The sequence below is a fragment of the Otolemur garnettii genome, unplaced genomic scaffold (assembly GCF_000181295.1).
Source record: "Otolemur garnettii isolate 467f Iridium unplaced genomic scaffold, OtoGar3 scaffold00121, whole genome shotgun sequence".
NCBI classification, from domain to species: Eukaryota; Metazoa; Chordata; class Mammalia; order Primates; family Galagidae; genus Otolemur; species Otolemur garnettii.
Window position 1 is genome coordinate 351,527 of NW_003852516.1, and position 27,693 is coordinate 379,219.

Below are 27,693 nucleotides of genomic sequence, written 5' to 3' on the forward strand. Positions count from 1 at the left end.
TGGTCAGTGTTGATTCTTGGTCTTTTCCAGCCATTTCACACAATCCTCCCTTAGTAATTCTAGAAGAGGTTGGGTTGTGGGATGACTCATAAAGTATGCTTAATATATCATGATGCAGCCTTTCTTGCTTATCCATTCAAAAAACACTTAGAGTACCTGCTGTGTGGTGGGAAGCCTCCCTGATTCTGAGAATATGAACAGGAACAAGCAAATAGGCCCAACTAGGAGCTCATGAGTTAGATGAGACAGAGAGGAAGAGTGTCTGAGCACATCGTTACAATGCAAGCTCTTCCTTCCTCTGGTCCCAGCTCAGCTGTCCTGGCCTCGATGACACTTTGCACTTACTGTGTTGCTCAGTAATTATTTTCACGCATATCTGTCTCGTGATAAACTGTGAGAGCCATAAGGATAGAAGTTCGAGTTTTCGTTATTTTTCTATTTTCCAGTGTTCAGCTCAGTGTACCTGTTATACAACAGGTATTTAAAAGTGTTTGGCTTGAGCGGCACCTGTGGCTCAGTGGGTAGGGCACTGGCCCCATATACCGAGGGTGGTGGGTTCAAACCCAGCCCTGGCCAAATTGCAACAAAAAAATAGCTGGGTGTTATGGTGGGCGCCTATAGTCCCAGCTACTTGGGAGGCTAAGGCAAGGGAATCACTTAAGCCCAGGAGTTGGAGGTTGCTGTGAGCTGTGACGTCACAGCAAAGGGCGAAACAGTGAGACTCTGTCTCTACCAAAAAAAAATGTTTGGCTTGATTGGAATGGAGACTTGTTCATCCTAAGGAACACTGGAGGAAAAAGGTGACATTTAAACTGGTCTTGGAATATGCCTGCAGGAGTTTGTTCACTGAGAAGGTTGCGGGCATTCTTGCGAATGCAGATGGAGAGTTATGAAGGGATATATGGGGTGTGGGGGAACTTTAAGGCCAGGCTCAGCGTGTCTTAAGTGAATGAGCATTGGGGACGCAGGAGAGATGAGTTTATGACTCAAGCAAGGAAGAGGGAGACTAGTTGTCACAATCTAGCCACAAACTTTAAGGGTCCTACAGTTTTGGGGAGGAGAAAGTAGCACACTTAAGTATTCTAGAGAAAGAGTGTCTGGTCAGCTCTGGTGGTGGTGCAGAGTCCCATGAGTCTCCCCAGCTTTCTTGTTCGGATAGCTGGACAGATGATGGGGCCATCAAATGAAATAAGGACTAGAGTAGTTTGCAGGAGGGGAATGGTGGGTTTAGTGTGGGGCGTGTTAAATTTAAAGAGATTAAGGACCTAGAAGCCCCTCAAAGGTGTGTGTGCAAGTTTGGTGTTTAAAGCAGTAAAAATGTGCAGAGACCAAGGAAGCCTGTGGGCAAAAAGCTGATGAAGGTGTGTGGGACAGGGGTAACCGTGACAGCCAGAATGCGTCTCTGGAATGAAGAGGGGCGTGCAGAAGTGTGTGGATGCAGATAAATTTGGGGGTTGAAGAGTGAGGACACAGAGAAGCCATGGAGCATTGCTGGATAGCCTCCTTTTTCATATTTTCCAGCTTGCTTTGTTGAGGTTGGGTAATTTCTTCCAAGTGAGTTTGTGCAAATTTCGTTGACGTGCTCGTTTTTGTAACCTTAGGAAGAGAGATAAGCATAAGATGATGTTCTTTTTGGAGGTCTCGATGATCTAACTGCTTCTAAGTAGCCAGGAGCGCCCCCCCCCCCCCCCCCGTGTTCTTCTGTTCTTAGTAGGAATTCTCAGCAGGAGTGCCGGGTGGGGAGTTTGCCGATGAACGTATGAAGACTCCTGTTCATCATCTTTCTGTGGTAGTTGGGAAAAGATGCAAAGATCTTTAAATCTGTGATTTATTACATGCTGATTTTTTTTTTCTTTAAGACTAAGTCTCATTGTCTTATTCAGGCTGGATTTCCATGGTATCAGCCTAGTGCACAGCAGCCTCAAACTCCTGAGCTCAAGGGATCCTTCTGCCTCAGACTCCCAAATAGCTGGAACTACAGGTGCCCACAGGCTAACTTTTCTATTTTTAGTAGAGATAGGGTCTTACTCTTGCTCAGGCTGGTCTCAAACTCCTGAGCTCAAGAGATCCTCTTGCCTCAGCCTCCCAAGTAGCTGGGACTACAGGCACCCACCATGACCACCAGGCTAAGTTTTCTATTTTTAGTAGAGATGGGGCCTTAACTCTTGCTTGGGCTGGTTGGATCCTCCTGCCTCAGTTTCCTGAATAGCAGGGACTACAGGCACATGCCACTGCTCCCAGCTGGCTATTTTTAGTTGAGATGGGGTCACACTCCTGCTCAGGCTGGTCTTGAGGTCCTGAGCTCAAAGGATCATTCCGCTTTGGCCTCTGAGTTACTAGGATTACGGGCGTGAGCACACTCTGAATTCTAAATGTTCCCTTATGGGACACATGTTCCCAGGCGTGTAACTAAGGAAGCTATTTCTGTTTAAGCCACACCTGAGGCAGCAGACATCTGGTGAACATGCATGTGGAGGCAGGTACTGACAGTGTCTCCGGGAAGACCGCACTTCTGCCCAATTCAAGCCGTCGTGAGAACCTTGCTTTGTGCGATGTTCTTGTTTCTCTGTCCAACTGCCGCTCTCTTAAGCTGTGCTGTGTTTTTGTTGTGACTCACCTGTATTGTGGTGGCTCCGTCTTACCATCCTACCCTCGATTTTAAGCAAAGGAAGATGGCTAAACAGAATACTAGTAGATATTATCATGGCTAACTCAAGAATGTGGGATGCTGAAATTACATTTTGTGTTATATAAATGTGTAGAGTGTTACTGAAATCCTGTGGCCCAGGAGATAATGCCTTTATTTAACAGACAGTTTGAGAGCGTATCCTGTGTAAGTCAGATGCCAGGCACTGAGGAATGATGGGATGAGTAAGACTTGGTTTTCACCCTCAGGGTATCAACAGACAAACAGGGAAGATGACGTGTGCTTTTTCTCACATTGGTCCTTACGATACGAAAAAAGAGCTGTAGGATTTCAGGAGAGGGTGGGGTATTAATACAAATACCAAAGATTGCTTAAATCCTTTCTATAACATAGAAGTTTTTATAGTATGATAGAGGCACACCCTAACTTTAGGTGAGGGCCAGTCTTGGCTTCATGTCAATTGTTTGGGCTATTTAATTTTTGCCCACTGAGATCTCAGGAAAAGAATCATAAAGATACACATTGAAGTATTTTTCAGGACTAGCCTGGTGAACTAGGAAGTAGAAGGAGGGGACAGTTAGGGCTGAGGGGATAGAAAGTAGAGCTAAGGACAAGTTAGTACAGAGGCTTGGTTGTGCAGAGAAGCACTGCTGGGCCGGTTAGGACACAGTGGAGTGGTGGAGTTCTGGGAGTCAGGAGGGGCCAACGCAGAGCCTGTGTCTGTCAATGTCAAGAAGGAGACGTGGAGTTGTGTCCCAACCAAGGCAAGCTTTACCCACTGTGCATCTTGAACTTAACCAGGCAATTTGGATAGTTTATAAAGTTTCCCCTGCACCCTTCCCAGGAGGCTCTTTTAAAAGTAGACCATTTTAAGTGCAGAGTTAAGGAAAAAATATTCCCTTGCAATCTCACTAGCAATCACTTTGAACTTCGTAGTTTATAACTATTTTCATGCTTTACTTTTTTTTTTTGAGACAGTTAGCTCTGTAGCCATCAGTTCACAGCAACCTCAAACTCTTAGGCATAAGTGATTCTCTTGCTTCAGCCTCCCAAGTAGCTGGAACTACAGACGTCTGCCACAACGCCTGGCTATTTTTGTTGTTGTCATCATTGTTTTTAGCAGGCCTTGGGCTGGTTCGAACCCACCAGCCCTGGTGCATGTGGCCCACACCCTAACCACTGAACTATGAGTGCCAAGCCTGCACTATTTTCTTAAATTCTTAAATTTTTTCTTTCTTCGAGACAGAGTCTCACTTTGTTGCCCAGGTCAGACTGCCCTAGAGTCAGCCTAGCTCACAGCAACCTCAAACTCCTGAGATCAAGTGATCCTCCTGCCTCAGCCTCCTGAGTAGCTGGGACTACAGGTGCCCACCATTACACCCAGCTAATTTTTCTATTTTTTTTTTTTCTTAAATCAGACACGGGGTCTCACTGTTGCTCGGGCTTGTCTAGAACTCCTGAGCTTGAAGGATCCTCCTGCTTCAGCTTCCCAGAGTGCTAGGACTATAGGTGTGAGCTACCGCCCCAGCCTCTTAAATTCTTCTTAATAACATGGTTTTACATGACTGTAAGACTATCTCACCATCTGAATGTTCTGTGCTTTATTTCTTTAGACTTTTTTGACCATTGCTGGTGTTTCTAGGTTTTTTGGGGTACACTAAATGATTCAGCATTGAAGAACTTTATGTATGAGGACATAAGCTGGTCACATAAATTCCTTGGCCGCATTCCTCCAGGTGGAATTAAAGGCATGAGCATTTTGAAGGCTTTATTTACTTATTTATTTTTTAGAGACTGCGTCTCACTTTATTGCCCTCTGTAGAGTGCAGTGGTATCACAGCTCACAGCAACCTCCAGCTCTTGGGCTTAGGTGATTCTCTTGCCTCAGCCTCCCGAGTAGCTGGGACAACAGGCGCCCACCACAATGCCTGGCTATTTTTTGTTGCAGTTTGGTCAGGGCCAGGTTTGAACCTGCCACCCTCAGTATATGGGGCTGGTGCCCTACGCACTGAGCCACAGGCACCACCCTTTTGAAGGCTTGAGATGTGTGTTAGTTAACCAAGTTGTCCTTCGGAGACAGCAAGTCTGTGCTCCTGCTCTAAGTATCAAAGAATGTTTTCCAAAATCCTTGCCAGTATTTTGATATTTCTAACACTCTTTCGACATAAATATTCGTTATGTTTAGGGATGAGCAAAATGGCATGTTATTTTAATTGGCATATGCTTGGCACTCACATTACTTGGGGAATACATGTAGATTCAGTCGGCAAAGTGCTGGGATACAGCCGTGAATATAAGATCAAAATGAGTCCTCCTTAAAGTTGCATCCTGGTGGGGAGAACAAAGCATGTATCTGATAAGGAGATGCACTAGCGAGAGCGGGAAAATGCTGATGCAGATACGGGGGTATGAAATGCCGGGGGTGGGAAGGTTGGGAAATTTTAGCGTGGCCACTGGAGGTGGCCTTTGAGTCAAGGCCGAAGGGGGGGCCCGTGATGGGATGGCTGAAAGCCATTCCAGTTAGAAGCAGACAGCAGGAGGGAAGCCCCCGAGGTGGAGCTTCAGTGGATGCTCTGAGAAGAGTAAAGAATGAGGGTAAGAGGAAAGAAACAGGAGATGAGGGCTGAGAGGTAGGAGAGAGCCCGCTCAGGCCTAATAATAAAGACTTGGACTTTTAAGCTGAGCGTCTTAAATGTTTACGGGATCGCGCTCTTGGTTGTGTTGAGAATAGGTTGAATGTGGGGGGGGGACAGGGAGGGTCGGAGGGGGGTTACCATAGTAATAATGGCAGTGGGCTGTGGCCAGATTCTAGACACGCGGCGAAGGCAGAGCCAGCCCCTGCTTAGACTGGATGAGAGCCAAGAAAGGAGGCAAGAGGGGCTAGGAACATTTTGGTGTGAGCCATGGAAGGAAAGTGGAAAGACAGACCCTGGGAAGTCACTGTCAGGGATGCGGTTACAGAGACGTTACGTTGAGATGAATAATAGACAGATAAGAGCTGGAAACACAGGTCTGAAGTGCACAGGAGAAGCCTGGTCTACAGATAGAAATTTGGGATTTGGTGACAGGCAGATGATGTTGAGAGCCGGGACTGGGTGAGATCACCACGGCAGTTAGTGCAGAAAGAGAACGGCTCACGGTCACTCTGCGGCACTCCCTAGAGTGCTCCGGAGGACCTCCTGCATACGCTTCAGTTTAAAAGACTGGGGAGATGAGGAATCCCCAAGGAGACCACGCAGGAACAGCCAGAAAGGTAGGAGGCCTGGAACCCCCCCGTACAGAAAACCTTTCAAGGGGAAAGAGGCACCAACTGCAGCCCAGATCGCTGGCAGGAGACTATGGCAGCTAAGAATGCCGTGTGCCACAGGTGGCAGAAACAGGTCGGTTGGGTACACCAAAACTCTGGGCGTTTATTCTAATCGGGAAGTCCAGAGGTGGGCAGTTCCGGGCTGGACGATTGGGTAGTGCTCCTGTCCTTCCACTCCTCCTGCTTTGGCATATTGGGTTTTGTCATTGGCTTTTCAGTTAAAATATGGTCGCTGAGAGTTCTATGTGCCACCGTCTCCTGCTACGACGATGGGCAAAGATGGGCAGTGACCACATCCCGAGCGGGGTCCTCCTCCTGACATGCCTCTCTGTGGTTATCAGGGAGGACAGCTCCTGCTCAGCGGCTTGGCCCCACGAACTCTCATCCTCGCGTCCTGCTGGCACAGACGGGATCACCTGGTCGCCCCGAACATCAAGAAAGGTTGAGAAGCGAGTATTTGGTTTTTTAAAAACCTTTCTATAGGATGGAGCAGTGGAGACGGGGGGATTAGGAATGACAGTTGGCTAGCCAGGAAAGGGGTTGTCAGACACAGTAAGGTCAAGTTTCTTTAAAAAAAAAAATCCTACCAACTCTTTTTTGTTTAGAGCGGTGGTTCTCAACCTTCCTAAAGCCTCCTAATGCCACGACCCTTTAATACAGTGACCCTCAACCATAAAATTATTTTTGTTGCTACTTCATAACTGTAATTTTGCTACCGTTATGAATTGTAATGTAAATATCTGATATGCAGGATGGATTTTCATTGTTACAAAGGGGTCGTGACCCACAGGTTGAGAACCACGGGTTTAGAGCTTTTGTTCACTTATATTGTGGGGCATAAGATGGTTGTTGGTGCCCTACTGTGCATTTTTCCTCTGTTCTTTGTTTTATCATATATATGTCTTTTTCATGTATGGTGTTTTAAAATGTTTTAGTGTTAAGTATATCATTTCCTTTCATTTTTCCTATGGTTTATACATAACAAGACTTTCTTTACCAAAGAGAGCATTGCTCCATATTTAATTTTTTATGGTTTTGTTTTTAATGCTTCATCTCTTGGTTTTTGTTTTGTTGTGTTTTTAGAGACAGAGTCTCACTCTGTAGCCCAAGCTAGAGTGCCAGGGCATCAGCCTAATTCACAGCAACCTCAAACTCCTAGACTCAAGCAATTCTCCTGCCTCAGCCACCTGAGTAGCTCAGGCTATAGGTGCCTGCCACAATATCCAGCTGATTATTTTTCTATTTTTAGTAGAGATGAGGGGTCTCACTCTTGCTCGGGGTGGTCTTGAACTCCTAAGCTCAAGGGATCCTCTTGCCTCAGAGTGCTGGGATTACAGGTTTGAGCCCTGGTGCCCAGCACTCATCATCACTGTCCATCTCTGGAACTTTCTTGTCTTGCCCAACTGAAATCCTGTATGCATTAAAAACTAACTCCCAGGCGGCACCCTTGGCTCAGTGAGTAATGCGCTGGCCCCATATACCGAGGGTGGCAGGTTCAAACCCGGCCCTAGCTAAACTGCAACAACATTGGGCGGCACTTGTAGGGTACCAGCCCCATATACCAGAGGTGGTGAGTTCAAACCCAGCCCCAGCCAAAAACTGCAACCCTCCCCCCCAACAAAACTGCAACAACATAGCCAGGCATTGTGGTGGGTGCCTGTAGTCCTAGTTACTCAGGAGGCTAAGGCAAGAGAATCACCTAAGCCCAAGAGCTGGAGGTTGCTGTGAGCTGTGACGCCATGGCACTCTACCAAGGGCGACAAAGTGAGACTCTGTCTCAAAAAAAAAAAAAAAACAAAAACAAAACTAACTCCCATTAGTGGTCCCAGGCCCTGGCAACCCCCACTCTACTTTGCGTTTGTATGATTTTGACTACTCTAGGGATCATATAAGGGGAATCAGGCTGTAATTTGTTTCACTTAGCATCATGTCTTCAAGGGGCATCCATATTGTAGCAGGTGTCAAATTTCCCTTCTTTTTGAAGGCTGAATAATATTCCGCTGCTGCATCTGTAACCACCTTTTGTTTGTTCATTCCTCTGCCTGTGGATACCTGGGTTGCTTCTGCATCTTGCCTATTGTGAATTACGCTGCCAGGAACATGGGCGTACAGATAAATATCTGTTTGAGTCTCTGCTTCCTCTTCTTTTAGGCACATACCTAGATGTGGAGTTGGCTGGATCATGTAATTCTTCTAAGTTCTTGAGAAGCCATCACGCTGTTTTCCTCAATGGTTGCACCATTTTACATTGCCACCAGCAATGCACAAGAGTTCCAGTTTCTCCATGTCCTTGCCAATGCTTGTTGCTTGTTTCTTTTTGGGGGGTGGGGGGGCGGGCAGGGGACAGAGTCTCAAGCTGTCACCCTGGGTAGAGCACTGTGGCATCACAGCTCACAGCAACCTCTAGCTCTTGGGCTTAGGTGATTCTCCTGCCTCAGCCTCCCAAGTAGCTGGGACTATAGGCGCCCGCCACAATGCCTGGCTATTTTTCTGTTGCAGTTGTTATTGTTGCTTAGCTGATCCGAATTGGGTTCGCCAGCCTCTGTATGTTTCCGGCACCATAACCACCGTGCTATGGGCGCTGAGCTATGAAGCTAAATTCTTAAATGTGTACATTACTGTTAAAAGAATTTTGTCCTTTAGGGTTAATTGGACGTCCATGTGCAGCAGTGGTTTTGAGTATATATGATTTATTTCTCTCTAAAAGTTTTTGAATCGTTTTTAGACTTTCATTTTTATAATAATTCCTAATTATTATATATAATTTTTTCTTTTCTTTTTTCTTTTTTTGAGACAGAGTCTCACTTTGTGGCCCTTGGTAGAGTGCCATGGCATCATAGCTTACAGCAACCTCAAACTCTTGGGCTCAAGTGGTCCTCTTGCTTCAGCCTCCCAAGTGCTGAGACGACAGGTAATTGCCACAACGCCCAGCTATTTTTTTAGAGATGAGGTCTCACTCTTGCTCAGGCTGGTCTCAAGCTCTTGAGCTCAGGTAGTCCACCAGCCTCAGTCTCAGCCTCCCAGTGTCCTAGGGTTACAGGTGTGAGCCACCTTGCCTGGCTACTATAAATAATTCTAAAGGCAGTTTTCTCTATGTGGTTGCATTTAAAGAACCCAAGTTCTAATTATAGCTGTAAACATATTCTCATCCTTTATGTCTTAACCATGTCTGTTCATTGGTGTTGTCTCTTTCTGACTCTAGTAGTTAACGGCCCTGCCCCTTGCAAGCCTTGTTTAAACTGACCTCAGTCATCTCATTTTCACCGTCTAGGTAAAATTCTCACTCCTCTAGGCCTGGCAGGTGCAATAGCCTCCTAGCTTGTTTCCCCAGTTTCAAACTCTTGATTCAGCTCTGCATGTTCCTACCGCATGATCAAGTTCTGTGCAAATGCTACGGATGCTGTGTGCTGCCCATCTTCCCACCATATCCACCCCCGGCAGTTATGGTCTAGAGCAGGGGTCCTCAAACTTTTTAAACAGGGGGCCAGTGAACTGGCCCTCAGACCGTTGGAGGGCCAGACTACGGGCCCCGGGACAAGTTGGCTGCTAAGCAGGGCAGGCAGCAGTGGCAAAAACACCCGGTAGGCTGGATAAATGTCCTAAGGGGGCTGCATGTGGCCTGCAGGTCATAGTTTGAGGACGCCTGGTCTAGAGGGCAGCCTGGATTCAGGGCCATTTCTCCTCCAGCCTCATTTTCCTTTTCTTCCCTGTGACACTATTCATATTAAGTATCCAACATACCTTACTATGATAGGACACAGGGTCTTTCCTAATAGTTTACTGAAAATAGCCAGTAGTGATTTCTGTGATTTCTAGAACTGTACTCATTTGAGCTTTGTGATTACCTGCGATGATCTTACTAGGTAAGCAAGTAAACTACTTGGGTAACAGACCCCTTTGTGGGACTCCATTGCCCCTGTTTTCGTTAAGATGATTTCGGTCTTCCAACACACGGTAACATAGTGGTCAGTGTTTTTTTTGTCATTGTTAACAAATTGAAACTCATCTTCAAAACCCATAAATACATAGAGTGGCCTGTCGTTTTTTTTTTTTTTTAATGTTGGAGGAATGTCTAGTGAAAATGCTGTGAAAGCTGGCCTCATTTGTGTCTAGTTGATAGTTTCAAGATGAGAAATTCGACTGGTAGATGTTTCCATGGCTCTAGAAATTCCACTCATTACTCTGAAGGTATTTCCTGCGCAGTGTGGGACCCGCCCTCTTTCCTAGACCTTTCTTGGGAGAGAAGACAGGCTTGGTGCTGAGTGATTACACTGCATGTAAAGGTCCTGGGAGCTTTCTCCTGGGGAATCGATCATTTCATAGAAGTGCTCGGACAAAGGAGCATCACTCAGGAAGGAGTTCATTTCAGTCCTAGAAACACCCCCATTCTGCAATCCTGAAGCACTTTCTCGTAATAAAGTGCCTAACTTCATGGTAATGATATCGAAGTGTTAATTAAGGCACCGGCTTCTTTATTTTTTCCCTCAGTGCTATAAAATAAAAAGGATTGAAGAATATAGAAAACGCTTACAGGTGACCAGGAAAAACTGATCATTTAGAATCTCCTTTAACTGTTGATCCAGTTTATCCTTTGATTTCTTTACCTGCTTTGTCTAAGATTAACTCACGCCCCATGTGCTTTTAATAATACTTACTAGTTTTTAGAAAGATGTGCTCCTTGTAAAAAGGAAAAGTAATGTGGGTTAATAAAACATGAAGGGAAATTGCTCATTCTCTCCCCTTTCTCTTTTCTCTCATGTCTCTTTACCCCATAATAGTTCTGCAAGATTCTGGCATAGCCTTCTGGACTTTTCTGATATGTAGCTAGGTCTAAACTTAAAAAAATATGACAGTTTTTCTCTTTGCAGGGGCAAAGAGAAACTCTGTTGCTATAATTTCATTTTTGCCTTTGAACCCTTAGCTTCCTTAAGCCAATTCTGAGTTGTTCTCAACCCAATCTGATAGTTTCTCAGTGGCTACTGATATGTAACTTGGTCTCATTCATTCATTTCCCCCTTTTCACAGCTATCACTGTTTCCTCCAAGTCCTGTTTGTTCAATTTTTGTTTTTTTTAACAACTTTTTTTTTTTTTTTTTGAGACAGCATCTCACTATGTCGCCCTTGGTAAAGTGCTGTGGCATCACAACTCACAGCAACCTCAGTCTCTTGGGCTTTAGTGATTTACTTGCCTCAGCCTCCCAAGTAGGTAGGACTATAGGCGCCCACCACAATGCCCGGCTACTTTTTGGTTACAGTTGTTACTGTTTAGGAGGCCCAGGCCAGGCTTGAACCCATCAGCCTCAGTGTATGTGGCTGGGGCTCTATTCACTGAGCTACGGGCACCAAGTCACTTTTAACAAATTTTTAAGTGCACAATACAGTATTGTTAAACTTGGCATTCTGTTGCACAGCCCATCTCTAGAACTTATCTTTCATAACTGGAACTTTATACCCGTTGAACAATTCCCCATTTCCCTCCCTGTCTCCGTCAGCCCCTGGCAAGCACCGTTCTACTCTATGTATAATATTAGTGTTGTCCTTTTTTTTTCACTTAATATTTCCACTGGCATTTTAGTTTTGCAAGGCATGTTTACTGATTATTTTGGTTGAGTATAGTTCACTTTATCAGGTTTTCCAAGGTGGTTGTCTTAGTAAATTGATTAATGAAGGTTTGCCTCAAATCCAGTAGACTCTCTGTGTTATCATCTATGGCAGGAGTGGTTATAATTACAGAATCAAAACAGAGCCATTGTCTATATGTAAGTTAGTGCTAAGTGCATGAGCTTAAAATAAACCATGAATGTCAATATTATCTCTGCAAGTAGACCTTAAGTCTTGATCTTGAACATCTGGGGTAAGTTACACTATGTGATGTGAACTGGTAAATGTCACCTTCTCAGAACTGTGAGAGAAGTCCTGTACTGATTGTGCTGTTTAAGAATTTAGTGCCTGGGTTACTTGCAGTCTCTCAACTGGCCCGATATTGCCAGGCCTTTAATTGCTCACAATGAATATTATGCAGCCTTAAAGAAAGATGGAGACTTCATCTCCTTCATGTTTATATGGATGGAGCTGGAACATATTCTTCTTAGCAAAGTATCTCAAGAATGGAAGAAAAAGTATCCAATGTACTCAGCCCTACTATGAAACTAGTTTATAGCTTTCATACAAAAGCTATAGCCCAATTATAGCCCAAGAATATGGGGACAGGGGAGAGGGATGGGAGTGGAGAGGGGAGGATGGGTGGTGGGTGGGTGATTGGTGGGACCATACCTATGGTCCATCTTATAAGGGTACATGTGAATCTTTCTAAACGCAGAACATAAATGTCTTAACACAATAAAAAGTATATATATATATTGCTCATGACAGGTCACTTTTACTGTTTCTTTATATGAAATCCAGTCACAACTACTTTCGGTCCAACTTTGTCATTAAGTTAAAATGGGACGGTTGGTGGATGACACAGTTGTGTGTTTACAGCAGATGCCTTGTTGTATTGCCATTGTTTTTACCATTCCTCCGTGGGAGCTCCCTGAGTAAGGGGTGGAACCTGTCTGCCTCCAAGCCCAGTGCTACTTTCTGGAACTACAATGCAGCTTCTATTCTGTGGTAGAGCAGAGGGACATTGGGTTGGTGGTTGGGCATTTGGAGTCTAGGCCTCCCTGTAACTGGTTGGTTATGTGACCCAAGAAAGCCATTTAACTACCTAAATAGTTTTCTCATGTATAAACTGGGATAGTAAAAGGAACAGGAGTATTCTCAGTATCAGAGGAGCTATTCTTTTGGTGGAAGAGCCATTGTTTAGTATACTCAGCACTCGTTAATTAAGATAAATGGTGGAATGGGGATGCCTTGGGTGAGGACAAGTCATCAGGTGGAGAGGGTCGGGCTGGGTGGAGGTGACAGTAAGTGAGACTTGTGAAAATGGGACAGGGCGGGTCAGAGAATGATATTTGGGTTTGGGGGGTAACTTGTTGCTGGTTCAGGCTTTATATTGAAATCAGGACACAGGTCTTCTGGAGTAATCCTTATGCACGTTCAGAAATGTCTGCAAACTGAAGTCGGCTTTCAGAACCAGTGCCAGGCAGCATGCTTTTCTGAAGGATAAGCTAATTTTCGGAACTTGCTGAGCCTTGATGACATTGTGACTGTGGCCCAGTAATTTTGATCTGTTACTTGGCCAACCTTGCTCATGACTTCTGACGCTGATGACTCATTAGAATGTTTCTGAAGGGACAGAAATTTGGTAAATTTATGATCTAAAGATCTGTTATACCTACCCCCAAATCAGATAAAACCGGTGGCTAAATATAAATTAAAAGTTACTGTTACCTAATATTTGCTAATTATTGTAAAGGATATAAAGAAGAAAGTCTAGCTAATAGATGGAAGAGACCGATAAGCTTGTACAGATGGGTTACACGTTTAATGCTTCCATGTACATGATGAGAAGGCATAAAAATTTGTCATTTACTCTTGGCATTAAAAGAAAAATTCATCTAGTAAACATTAAGTCTTACTCCATGCCAGACGCTCAGCCAGGTCCTACAGGACAGAATCATATCAGCTGCTCTTCCTGTTTGCAGGGACCCTGGAGACTAGCACGGGAGACGTACAGAAGCAGATGCTCTGATAGTAACAAGCGTATGGCATGAGCAGAAAGGAGGTGTAGTTCATGGTACACAGGTGACGGTGTCCTGGGAGGAGAGGTGCACAAAAAGGCCGTGACTCTCAGCAGTGCTTCTGAAACTTGATGTGTTTCAATCACATGTGTTTTAGTCAACCAGGGATCATATTAAAATGCAGTTGGTGACTGAGCAGATCCAGGGAGGGGCTGCAAACTTGCAGCGCTAGAGAATCAAGAACTGACTTTGGGCTCGGCTGTAGCTCAGCAGCTTCCGTACCAGCCACATACGCCGGAGCTGGTGGGTTCAAATCCAGCCCAGGCCTGCCAAACAATGACAACTACAACCAAAAAATACCAGGCATTTTGGTGGGCACCTGTAGTCCTAGCTATTGGGGAGGCTGAGGCAAGAGAATCACTTAAGCACAAGAGACTGGAGATTGCTGTGAGCTGTAATGCCTCGGCACTCTACCAGGGGCAGCAAAGTGAGACTGTGTCCCCAAAAAAAGAGCTGACTTCGTATTCACTGGACAGAGATAGGGGACAGATGACAGGAGGCCTTCTCGGTCACAGGATGGGCATAAGCCAAAGAGTAGAGTAAAACAGCCCAGAGAGAAGCAACCAAGGGCATGTGTGGGTGCGTAGAGTGGTGGGGACAGGGAATAAGGCAGGAATCAGCCCTAGCACTGCCTTTTATGCCTTTAAAATTAAATATTAATTAAGAAGCTTAAATATAAGATTGCCATCATCTAGATAATGGGTTATCTCACATTTTAAATGGGGCCATGACTTTAAATTTCATGTGCAGGAGGTTACTGTGATAGAGTTGGAAGGGATAGGAGGACAGGACTTTAGGAGGCTAATACATTATTTAGGCAAGATGCAAGAGGGAAAATGAGGATTCATAGGATGGATTGAAAGGAAGAACTCTTTGGAAAGAAATGGCCTGTCTTGTAAATTGAATAGCACAGAGTATGTGCTGGAGTCAGAAAGAAAGCTAAGATAATTGGAAGCAAAATGTATACTGATGTAAATGGGCTGTGCAGGGGGAAGTCTGGAGCTAGGGGAGAGCCTCAGCCTGGTGGCTTCAAATGCCAGACCTGAGGAGCTTAAGCTTTGTTAGGGGGGAGAGACTGGGTCTTGCCCTGTTGCCCAGGCTGGAGTGGCTTGATCATAGTTCACTGTAACCTCAAACTCCTGGGCCCAAGCAATCCTCCCACCTCAGCCTTCTAAAGAACTGGGACGACAGCTGTATGCCACCATGTCTGGCTAATTTTTGAAAATTATTTATAGAGACAGGGCCTTGATATAGTCTCGAACCCCTGGCCTCAAGCAATCGTCCCGCCTTTGGCCTCCCAAAGTGCTGGGATTGTAGGGGTGAGCTACTGCACACCGCCCCTTTTTATCTATTAAGATGAGATTTGTGTAAGTGAAATCACTAGGACAAAGCAATGGGCATAACTTTCCAGTAAGATCACTTGACTATTTTCATCAAAAGTCTTATTTTCAACTCTTGATATTCTTCACTTACGTGGTACTAGTAGCATTGAGAGAGCTGGTACTAGATTAAGTCAGGACATGGGAGAAAGAGATGATTCCAATGTTCTGCAGCTGGATGGAAGAAAATAAATCCAGGGCTATACTTAGCATAAATAGGAGAGCGTCAGCCCGAGCTGAAATGCGGAACAAGGAATTTAAAACTCGAGTGACACTGGAATTCAGAAGGAGGATGGGGCTGCGAGTAAGAATGTGAGATTCTTCTGTATGGTTAAAACGAGTAAACTAGGCTTACCAAGAGAATGCATGTGAAGAGTCGTGAGCAAAGGATTGAACTTGGCTAATAACCCCTATTTACCAAGGTGGCAGGTGTGACCATCAGACTAGTGTGGGTTCAAAGGTGTCAGAGGGTAGGAAGGAAGCGTATATATTTCACTGATAAGGGGAAACACTTTTGCTGTGCGGAAAAAATAGTTTGGCAGAATAAACTGTGGGAAGTAAAGATGCAAGGGAGGGGGGTAGGTCGATAGAGGAGGGTTAGCAGGGGGACCACACCTATGGAGCATATTGCAAGTATAAGTTGGATCTATCAGGTATAGAACACAAATGTCTTAACACTGTAATTGGGTAAACTGAGGTGAAGGTTATGTTGATTAGTAGGATGTAAGCACTCCTATTTGTACAAATAACCAACACATTGAATCCGATAATGGCATAAATGTATTCATGATCTATGTACAAATGACTTAATTAAAAAAAAATAAAGATGCAAAGATGAGATGAAAAAAGATATTAATAGAGCGCCCCCTGGTGTTAGGTATTAGGCATTTTTCAAATGAAATTTTTCTCATGGAATTGAATTTCTTCCTGATTTGGTTATTTTTAAATTTTCACTTGTTAATTTTTTATGGTGTAGCCTAGTCATATACCTGGACTATTTTTTTTCTTTTTAAAATCAGCTTTTCCACAAGCTGTTTCTCACATAACTTTTCTGCTCTGTCTTCTGACTGCAGAGACGGGTGAGTTAATTACTGTGGGTTTCAGGGTTACAGCTACACTGCTCGTGTATATACTCATGGCCTTATCCTCTCTTCCCTTTTGCCTCTAAATTATCAAAAATAAGTAGGACTGTGGGAAGCTTTCCTCTTTCATCTGTAGCTACATGATTCTGAAAATATTGATGCTGAGTTTTGATTCCTTTGTTAGAGCAAAGGTTTGGGTTGACAGGCTTAAAGCACCAGCTTTTGAGAGGAATAACAATTGGAAACTTTATTATTGTTATTTTTTTAAACCCAAGGAAAACCTGCATCCTTGAAAACCGCACAGCCGTCTTGGGTGAATTTGCCTAGACCACTTCCTAAAGCCAAAGCATCTTTGAAAAGTCCTGCGCTGCGGAGGACAGGAAGCTCCCCCTCTGTCGCCAGCACCCACAGCGATCTGAGCACTTACAGCAATAACTGTAAGTCAGCCTTAGGCCGAACTCGGGGCGGGGGTGGGTGGGGGGCTGTTCAAACAGGACTTACCAGGAAAACTAATGCTGTACAAGTAATTTGTGGGATTTTTCTTCCCTGTAATTTTGGGAAAATATGCACTGCTGCCTTGGAATTGCTCTGAAAGTTGGACAGGAAAAACAAATTGTTTGAAAAACATCCTCTTTTGATGAAGATGCTATGAAACCCTGAAATAATTATAGTATGCATCAAAGGTATATTTTTCATGGATGATTCCAAAGTGCATTGTTGGAGGTGATGGTGTTTGGGGTTTAAGGAAAATAGAGAAACCTAGGGGGTCAGATACCCAACTAGAATCAGAAAAAAGATAACTTTTAGTTTCATTTACTTTATTTTTATTTTTATTTATTTTTTTGAGACAGAGTTTCACTTTGTTGCCCTTGGTAGGGTAGAGCACTGTGGCGTCATAGCTCACAGCAACCTCAAACTCTTGGGCTTAAGCGATTCTCCTGCCTCAGCTTCCCCGGTAGCTGGGACTACAGGTGCCTGCCACAATGCCCAGCTATTTTTAGAGACGAGGTCGTGCTCTGGCTCAGGCTGGTCTTAAACCTGTGAGCTTGGGCAATCCACCCTCCTCGGCCTCCCAGAGTGCCTGGCCTAGTTTCATTTACTGTATAAAAGACTTTCTTTTATGGCTGGATGTTTATGATCTTTTACTTTGGATTCAGTGTAATGTGACTAAATATTATAACTTGAAGCCTAATTATAAAACATTGAAACTCAGGAGAGTATTTTTTAAACTGTTCCATTAATGTGAATTCTGTTTTCTGGGTATCAAAATTAATTGAGCCGTCCCTTTCATTCAAAAGATGTATCTGGGCATAGTGCTTAGTCTCTAATTTCCTTTTTCTGTTGAGCCACAAAATGATTCTCAAGTTCATGACTTCACGTAATTTTGGAGCACCTGCTTTGCACAGATGATAGAGGCACAGAGGGACAAGGATACAAAAGAAATTGTCCTGACTCCAAAAGGAGGCGAGGAGATAGGAGATACTTACATGGGTGACTAGGATACCGGATAAAACAAGATTGCAAAGGGTGTGGAGAGACGCAGAGCACTGACCTCTCCGCTTGATGGAGAGATCAATTTCTTCTTTTTGGTGCGGGGATGGAGGCCAAGTAGAATAACAGTCACTGAACTTTTCTGCCTAGAGAGCAGTATTATAGAGTTGCCAACCATTTCTTTTTCCTCTCAAATAATTTTTACTGTTTCCCTGATTTTCTATGTGACGTGATTTAAGCTCAGAGATGTCGTCACTGGTTCAAAGTCACACAGCAGATATGTGACAGGATGGAGAAGGTGTTGGTGGAGGATAAGGCATCCAATTAACGACTGAATGAATGAACTCATATCTAGTGGGTCACCTAGCAGTGGGATAGCAAGCAGCTGCACGCTGGCGCTTCTGACCCCCCGGGATACAAAACAGGATTATTATCTGCTGATTGCTTGAATTTTGAACTTGTGCCACAAAATCAGAAGGGTTTGCATGTGACAGATTGCTCTCTGAATTCGAAGAATTCATTCACACGCATGTTATTTTAAGATCATTTCACTCCCGCGCTCTCTCCAACTTGCAATGCAATTTAAAAAACAAACTGCCAAAACAGAATCACCAGCGTGCTCTGGAAGGACTGTGGTGGCGGTGGCATTTCTGGCCCCTGAAGCAGACGCGTTCTGTAGTGCCACAGACGCTCCTTTCCCCTCGACAGCCATGTTGAGTTGGCCACTGCTTCAGTCCTGTGTCTGAGACGTCCAAAGAGGTTGTAAAATGCTTTTGTCCGTTGCCTTTTGTCTTTTAACAAAAGGGCTTGCCATCCACCCACAGTGCCTGTCTCCTAGCGAAGTGTCCCTGGTGCAGACTAAGCATTCAAACCAGTGAGTCTCTTTCTTAGTTTGATTTGCTAGCTGGTTTAATCTGTTTTGTGTAGTGCCTTGGAGCTTACAGATTTTTTTTTCCCCCTCCATTCTAATTCACTAAGCGAGCCTGAGGGATATGAGTGTGAACATGGCTGCGGTGTTTCCTGCCTAAGCGTGCTTTGATCCTTTTAAATGACTATACCAGGAGGATTCCGCAGTTGTACAGAAACTGATATTGCTTCAAAAATCTTTATCAATTCTACCCTCACCCCACCGGCTGGCTCAGAGAGGCAGTATGATGCTACCTTATTGACACTGCTGGTCGTGGGATCCTACAGCCTTTGTATAATTCCTTTGTTAGCCACGTTTACGGGGAAAAAAAGTAGGTCGACGATTTCTGGTTTGATTCTTTCCTTTGTAAGCATGCTGAAATTTTTATTCAATAAATTGATTTAAGATCTGTCAATTGCTATTTTTTGGTAACTTGTAATTTACGTTCGTTGTGATGTTTCTTGGGCATATTTGTGTGTAGTTAAGATGTGAATGCTTCTCTGTAGGACCAATTTTGTTGTACCTTTTATGTTTTGATACGCCTCCTAAATATAATTCAGCAGCACTGTCCGTGTTCTTAGCACAGAAAATTAATCCTTTTATCAAAGACTGTTTGATGATTTGGTTTCTGGTTGAATAACTAGGAGTTTTTGTGTGTGAGCTTATAGTTGTGTGAGTCTAGAGATATGCTTTCTAAGAATTAAGATGGAAAGTCACATCTTTGTTATTTTCCTCACTTTTAAACAAAGGCATTAAACACGGACTTTTTGAAAAAGACTACCTCAAAACGTGACCAAAGGCATTTTGAGCTGATTTTTTTTTCTGCTTCTGATAATGAAGGACCACGTTAGGAAATAAACTTGATCTTCTGACTGTATCTGGATTCATAATGGCTTAAGCCTTTGAACCTTTTTAAAGAAATTTTTTTTGCTTGCTTTGTGCGTTTCTTTGTGAGATTGTTGGTGGCATCATTTAAGAACTTCTGATACAGCATAGTACGGTTGTAAAATTAGCCATCTGTTTCTCGGTACTTTGGAATCCTATAGAAATAACGTTGCTAAGTCTTAAAGTGACAGAATCAAGACATGTAAGGTGATACATTTTTCTTATTTAGGAGTTCAAGCAGGTTTTGTGTGTGTGTGTGTGTGTGTGTGCGCGCGCCTTTAAGCATAGAAAATTTTAAAGCAACAATATTGATTTCCTTTGGGGCATTAGTATAAAACATTGCACAGTAGTTGCTTTACCGAAAGTGCTCGTGTATAGAGGTTAAACATTCTGCATTATACATTATGTGCTCCTTTAGACTCAGATACCTCCAATTTTAAAATCATTGAAGTGATTGGATGAAAATAAATGACATATTGTAGGTCTTGAATAGAATTGAAGCTTTGAGGATCATCAGGCAGTTGAGAAGGTGGTCTGGGAAGAGCTAGAATTTGGCCTCGTTAGCAGAAATAGGAAGTCCAAAGACTTCTGTCACCTTCCACTTTGGCCACAAAAACGTGTTTATTTTTGAGAGACAGATGGCAGGCGAGGGCAAATGTCAGAGATGCAAACCAAAGCTATTGGCACTCCCTTCGAAATAGGAGAACAGAGAGAGACTAAAGAAAGAAACAGCTTTTTTTTTTTTTTCCCCCCTGCACCTTTGTGGCTAACCCTGGCTGAGGTGGGGTGATGTCCAGAAAAGGTCACTCCACATGGAGTCATCCTCGTTTTCCTGCTAACTGTGTGAACTTGGGCGATCTTTCTCTTCTCTTCATCTCAGTATCCTCAGGGAGGGAAGGACTAGGTCATCTTCAGAATCCTTGCAACAGCAACAACTGTCTTTTTTTTCCTTTCATGTAATAGGATGGTCCATGATCATTTGGAAAGAGGGTGTTTTGAGTTGTTCAAATGATTAAGCTGATTGAAGGATGACTCTTATTTACTTACCCTCTGTTTTGTTTTCTCATGGTAGAAATGGCAAGTGAGGATTGTCTCACCTGCCAACACTGGTTAGTAGATAAGAATCATGTACAGTTCAGTGTTAACTGTTTCCCAGGCTGCTGCTAGGTTCAGAGGGAAAGATCTTTGTTTGACTAGTGATGTCTGCCTTGGTGGAGGTGGAGGTGAAGGTGAGGGGCAGACAGCAGACACTGCTGGCTTTGCATCACAGAACACGTTAGTATCACATACCCCTGACAATGACTCCTTAATAAGGAAGTATCATTATCCAGACCACTCTTGATTTTGTTGTTCTTCTTCTTTTAATGTTTTCCAAAGGTATATAAGAGACGTTCTTATTAATACAAAGCTGAGTGATTTTGCTTTTGAAATTTGAAAGCTTAGGCGTCAGCACTTACTTGATTTGAAGCCAGGTGGGCAGATGATCTGGCGTAGTGAGGAGGAGTGTTAAACTGATTCACAAAAAAACTCAAGCGATGAACAGAATGTTTTCTCTGTGTGTATACACATGATTTAATAAACAAAAACTAATTTTAACTAGATGCTGGAGTGCCGTATGAAATGTGAGCTGGCGAGTGAATGTCTGGAACAATAAGAAGCCTTTTTCTAGTAGGAAAATCATTTCTGCTGCTGCTTGAACTTTGTGGAGTATCTCTCTTCTTTTTAGATTCAATTATCTCTCTCTTTTATTCCACTTGAACCACATTTTGGCCATGGCGAAATGAAAATTAAGGATTCCAGAGAATCTGTTGTTCTGCATAATTGAGACAGCGAGGACCAGAGATGACAACATAATGGGATATTTTAACTCCATCATAGAGCTGGCTGAGGCCAAGCTGACCACATGGGGAATTGAATATCTTGACTGTACAGATCAATTGTCACTGACTGGTGGTGGCCCCCCGGAGCACAGTGTTTAGGACCATTCAGTTGATGGATCTGGCCTCAGTGGGACTGGGTACCACAGGCAGTGAACAGGGACCCTGTGACACGCATAGTGTCCATTCCCACAGCTGACTTTCAGACCCATCAACTGTATGCAGAGAGCTGAGGTGACCCAGGACAAGCTCAGCAGGGCCCAAGTTAGGACTAGAAGTTGGATATTGTAGCTAGCATTCGTCCATGGTGGAAATGATTATTCGTCTAATTACGTCGGGACTGTTGCCGCTGAAGTATTTACCATTTGGCTGTAACAACCTCGGATAAGGGAAAATTTAGTTGTCAGGGATGCCCAACCAGTTGCCACGTTAGGAGCTAAAATAGAGGGCGGGAGAAATGTCTTAAAGGGATTACGGCGCATAATGATCTACTTCTTCAAGTCAGAGTTTAGCAGAAAGCATCGGGCCGGGCCAGAGCAGAGTGTTTCAGGAATTGATGGATGTTTAAGTGTTGGTCATAATAGTATGTTCAGCGCAGGACAGTTTGTGCCTACTGTTCATAAGACGGGAAGTGTGTAGCAGATGATGACAGGGTGCAGGGATACATATTATCTGTGTATATGTCTCATGTAAACATGTACACAAATACAAATGATTTTTATATTTAAAAATTGCATTTGTACCTGAGTCGAACATAGACCTTTTGGCCAGGCACAGTTCCTTATACCTGTAATCCTAGCACTCCGGGAGGCCGAGTCAGATGGATTGCCTGAGCTCACAAGTTCAAGACCGGCATGAGCCAGAGCCAGACCTTGTCTCTAAAAATAGCCAGTGTTGTGGCGGGCACCTATAGTCCCAGCTACTTGGGAGGTTGAGGCAAGAGAATCGCTTAAACACAAGAGCTGGAGGTTGCTGTGAGCTGTGATGTCATGGCACTCTACTAAGGGTGACAAAGTGAGACTTTGTCTCCAAAAAAAAAAAAGCCCGCAGACATTTTGTCTTTGTAATGGGGGTCACTGGCTTCATTTTGCATGCTAGGAAGTTGACATTGGGGCTGGTGCCAGATCTAGTGTTGTGTTAAGCGTGAGAGTGGCAGAGAGACAGTTGGTTTCCACCCTGACACCTCCTGTTCTTTTTACTGAATTCTTTGTAAACTTGGAGGTCTTTGTTTCTAAAGCTTAGAAAAGCACAAATTTAGAATCATAAGACTGTATATCAGGCTTGAAAGTTGAACTCCACTCCATTTTTCAAAATGTGAATAAGTGATTTGCCATTGAACGTAACAAATTGCTTCAAGAAAAGTAAGATTGTTACGGTACATGGCTAAGACTTTATAATAATATTGGCGTCGATTCAGCAAAAGCCGAAATGCTCGTTGAAATTCCACTGTTCATTTTACACGAAAATGTAAAAGATAGGAGTGGGAAATTTTGGTTCTGTTATTTTTAAAACTGTAAAAAGTTATGTTGAATTTTACGGTAGTATCTTTGGTATTGTCATTCCCATTAGCTTCCTGTCAACTTTGGAAACACCAAGTCCCTAGGTTCCAGGAAAGGCCAGAATTAGAAAGAAGCTTAGGAAGTTGACAGAAGCTTGACAGCAGGAGAGCAGGCTCTGCGTTGATTTGACCTGATATTACTAATGTTATCTGGGCACAGGAAGAATCAGCAGATGGCTCATTGTACGGGACCGGATCTGGAATGTGCCTTTACAAGGTTTTTTTTTTTTTTTTTTTTTTTTGAGACAGAGCCTCAAGCTATCCCCCTGGATAGGGTGCTGTGGCATCACAGCTCACAGCAACCTCCAACTCCTGGGCTCAAGCGAGTCTCCTGCCTCAGCCTCCCAATAGCTTGGACCACAGGCACCTGCCACAATGCCTGGCTGGTTGCAGCCGTCATTGTTGTTTGGTGGGCCCAGGCTGGATTTGAACCCGCCACCTTAGGTGTATGTGGCTGGCGCCTTAACCACTTGAGCCACAGGTGCTGAGCCTTGAATGTGACTTTTATCAGCTCTGTGGTAGGACTTGCAATAGTTTAGCCTAGTGAAAAATTTCTAGCTGTCCTCACAGTTACAATGGGTCTGTTGTAAACAAGGTAGGCATCTTACCCTTGGCTAGAGCAAGATGAGAAAAGAATCAAAGTTGGTAGTAAATAAATTCCTGATTGTTAAATATTCAATAATAGAATAGAATAGGATGCTTAGAATTGGGCATTGACAATAATATAGAAAGAATTCAGATATCCAGCCTAGGGTGGTGGAGGGGAAGTTTTTACACGCAATATGAGAGATGATTATTATTACTTAGGTGAGATTCCCCTTTATGCTTTTGCTTTGGGGCGAGGCATTTTTATTCCAGGGCGGATGTTGGTGTTTCAGCTCCTCCCTGCAGCAGCCTGGGATTCCAATCGGACCTGATCCTTATAGCTCCCAGGGAGTCTGTGCACTGCTGTTCTTGAGTCCCTCACCAGCTCTGCCTGTGCGATGCCATGTCCTCATGAAGAGGGAGGCTCTTCTTAGCTGCACCCTGGGCATATTTATTGCATAGCATGAATGGCCATCTAACCTATTTCCCAACTTTTATCTGGGATTAAAGCTGATCTGGACAAGATAATGTAAACTTGGATGGAACCAGGCACCTGAGGATGCCTCGTCCCTCCGTGGCCTGTGCTTACACCTGTAGGGATGCAAACTATCTGTCAGGACCTTCGTATTCCCAGTACTCAGTAATGCCTGGCACATTACACGCGCTCACTGAGCATTTGTTGATTCAAGGAGGAAGAAATAAGTGGGGGAGAGTGGCACCTGCAGCTCAAAGGAGTAGGGTGCCGGCCCATATGCCAGAGGTGGTGGGTTCAAACCTAGCCCTGGCCAGAAACTACAAAAAATAAATAAGTGGGGGAAAATTGATACTGTACGTATCTATAAAAAAATACTCTTCTGTTTTGTTACAGCTGGTAATGCTGCCATCATCAAGTATGAGGAGAAACCTCCCAAACCAGCATTCCAAAACGGTTCCTCAGGATCCTTTTATTTGAAGCCTTTGGTATCCAGAGCTCATGTTCACTTGCTAAAAACTCCTCCAAAAGGTATGGACTTCACTGTGGATGGAAGAAGGGGGGAAAGGCTTTTTCAAGTCCTTGGCTCAAAGGAAGTTACGTTTTGCCAGACTTATGGTGGGTTTAACAATTGTTTATAAAAAGTGTTATTGAGTAGGGAGATCGATACATTTTTACAGCAAGGTAATTGTTCTGAAAAGGTGGGTAGGTTCTATAGTTAAAATTTGTCAATGTGTGGGGCGGCACCTGTGGCTCAGAGGAGTAGGGCACCGGCTCCATATGCCAGAGGTGGCGGGTTCAAATCCAGCCCTGGCCCAAAACTGCCTATATGTATGTGTGTATGTGTGTGTGCGCGCGCTTGTGTGTCAATGTGTAAGTCAGCAGGTAGGACAAAGGCACAGGCAAAATCAAGAGAACTTCTAGGGTTAAATTGCTCTGAGGTGGAGCCTTAGGGCAGTGAGAGAGAAAGGAATAGAACTGTATGGATCACTTCCCACAGTAGATTCTACTGGCTTAAAGAGAAAACAGGCATAAATATGGGGGTATGGTGGAATTCTCCAGTCATAGGCAGGCTCTCAAATAAACAAACTTGAGGCCATCAGTTGGGGTTGACACCGGCTGCGAAAGTGGTTTCACCGAGAACCGTAAAGCCCCACGGTTCATACCACAGTAACTGAAAGTGCCCATCGTTGGAGTTTGATGCTTTGGCGACTTTCGGAGAATGAGAACTTAAGAGATTCCACCGATTACTTTGGAGAAGAAGGAACTCCAGTGTTCCCAAATGCCTCACCACTGAATTTGCGAATTTTGGGGTCAAGAAAGGTTTTACGTGAGTGGTAATCAGTGATTTCCATTTATAGTGGCCACGTAGTGTCAAGATGATCATCTCTGTAAAGTCTCCCAGATCTAACGGGGAAACTGCAGATGGCTGTGTGCTAGCGAGGACTGTTTCTCCTCAAGTGGAGGCACCTGCTGTTTTCTTTTTAGCGCTTGTCCTGTACCTGTGATCCCTCCTGGCTGTGTGTTACATTGTGTCGGTTTGGAGAAAGAGCTTGTGCTTTTCTTTATAGCTGAACATGAATTGTCAATTGCAGAAGGTGCAGGGGAGTGGCTGTCACAGTCTGGCACCTGGCTTTGTCAGCAGCGGAATAGCATTTTGCCCTCAGTAAATATGTGAATTAAGTACGTTTAAAATTTGAACTTGAGCTATTCTTGACCCCTCCCCCAAAGAGTTCTGTGGCTTATCCTGTTAAAACTCATCACCATATTTATGATGAAGAATTCACGTCACTCTTAAGCTATCGTTTTGATGGCTACTTGGAATATCATCTTATATTTAAAATATAACGTGATAAAATTTATTGCATTTCAGTGGTATTTCCCACCTGGAACCTAAAATTTAGAGAGTATTTATTTTTGAAAATAAAACAGCTGTTACTTAAAAAATGATATGTTTTTGTGTGATAGTTCAGATATGTGCATTTTTACATACTTTCTATTTTTTAATATCTTAGGTCCTTCAAGAAAGAGTCTACTTACAGCTTTTAATGTGGGTAAGTGACCACTTTCAATATGGATGGGAAAAAATAATCATTAATAAAAGGGCATTTTATTAATGAGAGACAATTTTGGGTTTTTTTAAATGATTTTGTTAATATTTTCCATTTTCTAAATGAAATGGATGATTGGTCTTCCCAAGATGAATGGTCTTTTACATTGGACACTCTTTGATTGCTAAGTAGTCTCAAGACAGGGCACTCGTGCCTTCTAACACTTCAGTAGCCTCTGCTTGGGGGGGACGTACTCCCAATCTCTCTCTAGGACAGCCTGTAGCCTCAAACATCTGAACCACAACGGAGAGTCAAAAACTTTTGTGTCTCAAGAAGCAATAAAAGATTTCACAAGGTATATTCACTGCGCATTTCAGGCATAGCCGACCAGGCGCCCCAGACACCACCTGCGTTCTCTTCTACACAGTGATGAGACGGTTATGTGGCTTCCAAATCAGAAGATAGGAAGGTGCAGGCACAACCCGCTGTGTTTTGCAGACATCGTGTTTTTTACAAATTGAAGGTTGTGGTCACCCTGCACCAAGCAGGTCTGTTGGTGCTGGTCTCCAGCAGCGTGTACTCGCTCTCCGTTTCTGTGGCACATTTGGTACTTCTCGGAGTATTTCATACTTTTTCATTATCATCATATCTGTTAGTGATCTCTTATCAATGATCTTTTTTGTTTTGACTGGGGCTGGGTTTGAACCTGCTACCTCCGGTATATGGGGCCCTCGCCCTATTCCTTTGAGCTGCAGGTGCCACCCAATTATCAATGATCTTTGTTACTATTGTGTTTTGGAGTGCCACAGCTGTGCCCATATACAGTGAGCCTGACTGGTAAGCGTTGTGTGTGTTCCGACCTGTGAAGCACCTGTCCCCCCCATCTCCCAAGTCTCCCTATTCCCTGAGACCCCGTGATGTTGACAGTAAGCTAGTTACTAACCCTACCACGGCCTCTGCGTATTCAAGTGAAACCAAGAATTGCACATTTCTCACTTTAAACCAAGAGCTAGAAATGATTAAGCTTGGGAGGAAGGCGTGTTGAGAGCCAAGATAGGCCGAGAGCCAGGCCGCTTGTACCAGTTAGCCAAGTTATGAATGCACAGTTCTTGGAGGAAATTAAAAGTGCTACTCTAGTGAATGAGGAGAAAGCAAAACACCCTTATAGCTGGTGCGGAAGGAAGTTTGAGATGTCTGGATAGAAGCAAACCAGCCCCAGCATTCCCTGAAGCCATAGTCATTTGCTCAAGGCCTTGAGTCTCTTTAATTCTATGAAGACTGAGAGAGTGGAGGAAGCTGCAGAAGATCGAAGCTGGCAAAAGCTGGTCCATAGGGTTAAGTATAGAAGCTGGCGTCATACATAACATAAAAAATACAAGGTGGAGCAGCCAGAGCTGATGCAGAAGCTGCAGCAAGTTATCCAGAAACTCTAAGGCAGCCGAGGAAGGTGGCTGCACCGAATAGATTTTCAGTGTTGGAAGAAACAGCTTTCTATTGGAGGAGATGTCATCTTGGACTTCCATAGCCAGAGGAGAAAAGTCAGTGCCTGTCTGCAAAACTTGAAAGGACGTGGGCTAATGTTGTTAGGGGCCAATGCTACTGCTGACCTTAAATTGAACCTGAACTTACCTACCATTTTGAAGGTCCTTGGGCCCTTAGGAATTACGCTAACTTCACTCTGCCTGTGCTCTAGACATGGAAAAACAAAGCCTAGACAGTCTACTGAATATTTTAAGCCCATTGTTGTAATTTTTTTTTTTTTTTTAG

The 27,693-nt window shown here is 43.8% G+C and overlaps 1 protein-coding gene across 8 annotated transcripts in view; it reads left to right on the top strand.

Annotated features, from left to right (window-relative positions):
- The window catches only part of MTUS1 (microtubule associated scaffold protein 1), a 150,806-nt gene that overhangs the window by 61,548 nt on the left and 61,565 nt on the right, over positions 1-27,693 (top strand). For 7 of the 8 annotated variants that reach the window (XM_023517781.1, XM_023517780.1, XM_023517777.1 and 4 more), the window contains 3 exons: positions 16,376-16,537; positions 24,272-24,406; positions 25,891-25,929. In XM_023517781.1, the coding sequence (XP_023373549.1) occupies positions 16,376-16,537; positions 24,272-24,406; positions 25,891-25,929 (336 nt within the window). The remainder of the gene's footprint in view (positions 1-16,375; positions 16,538-24,271; positions 24,407-25,890; positions 25,930-27,693) is intronic. The other variant, XM_023517784.1, reaches the window with a different exon arrangement.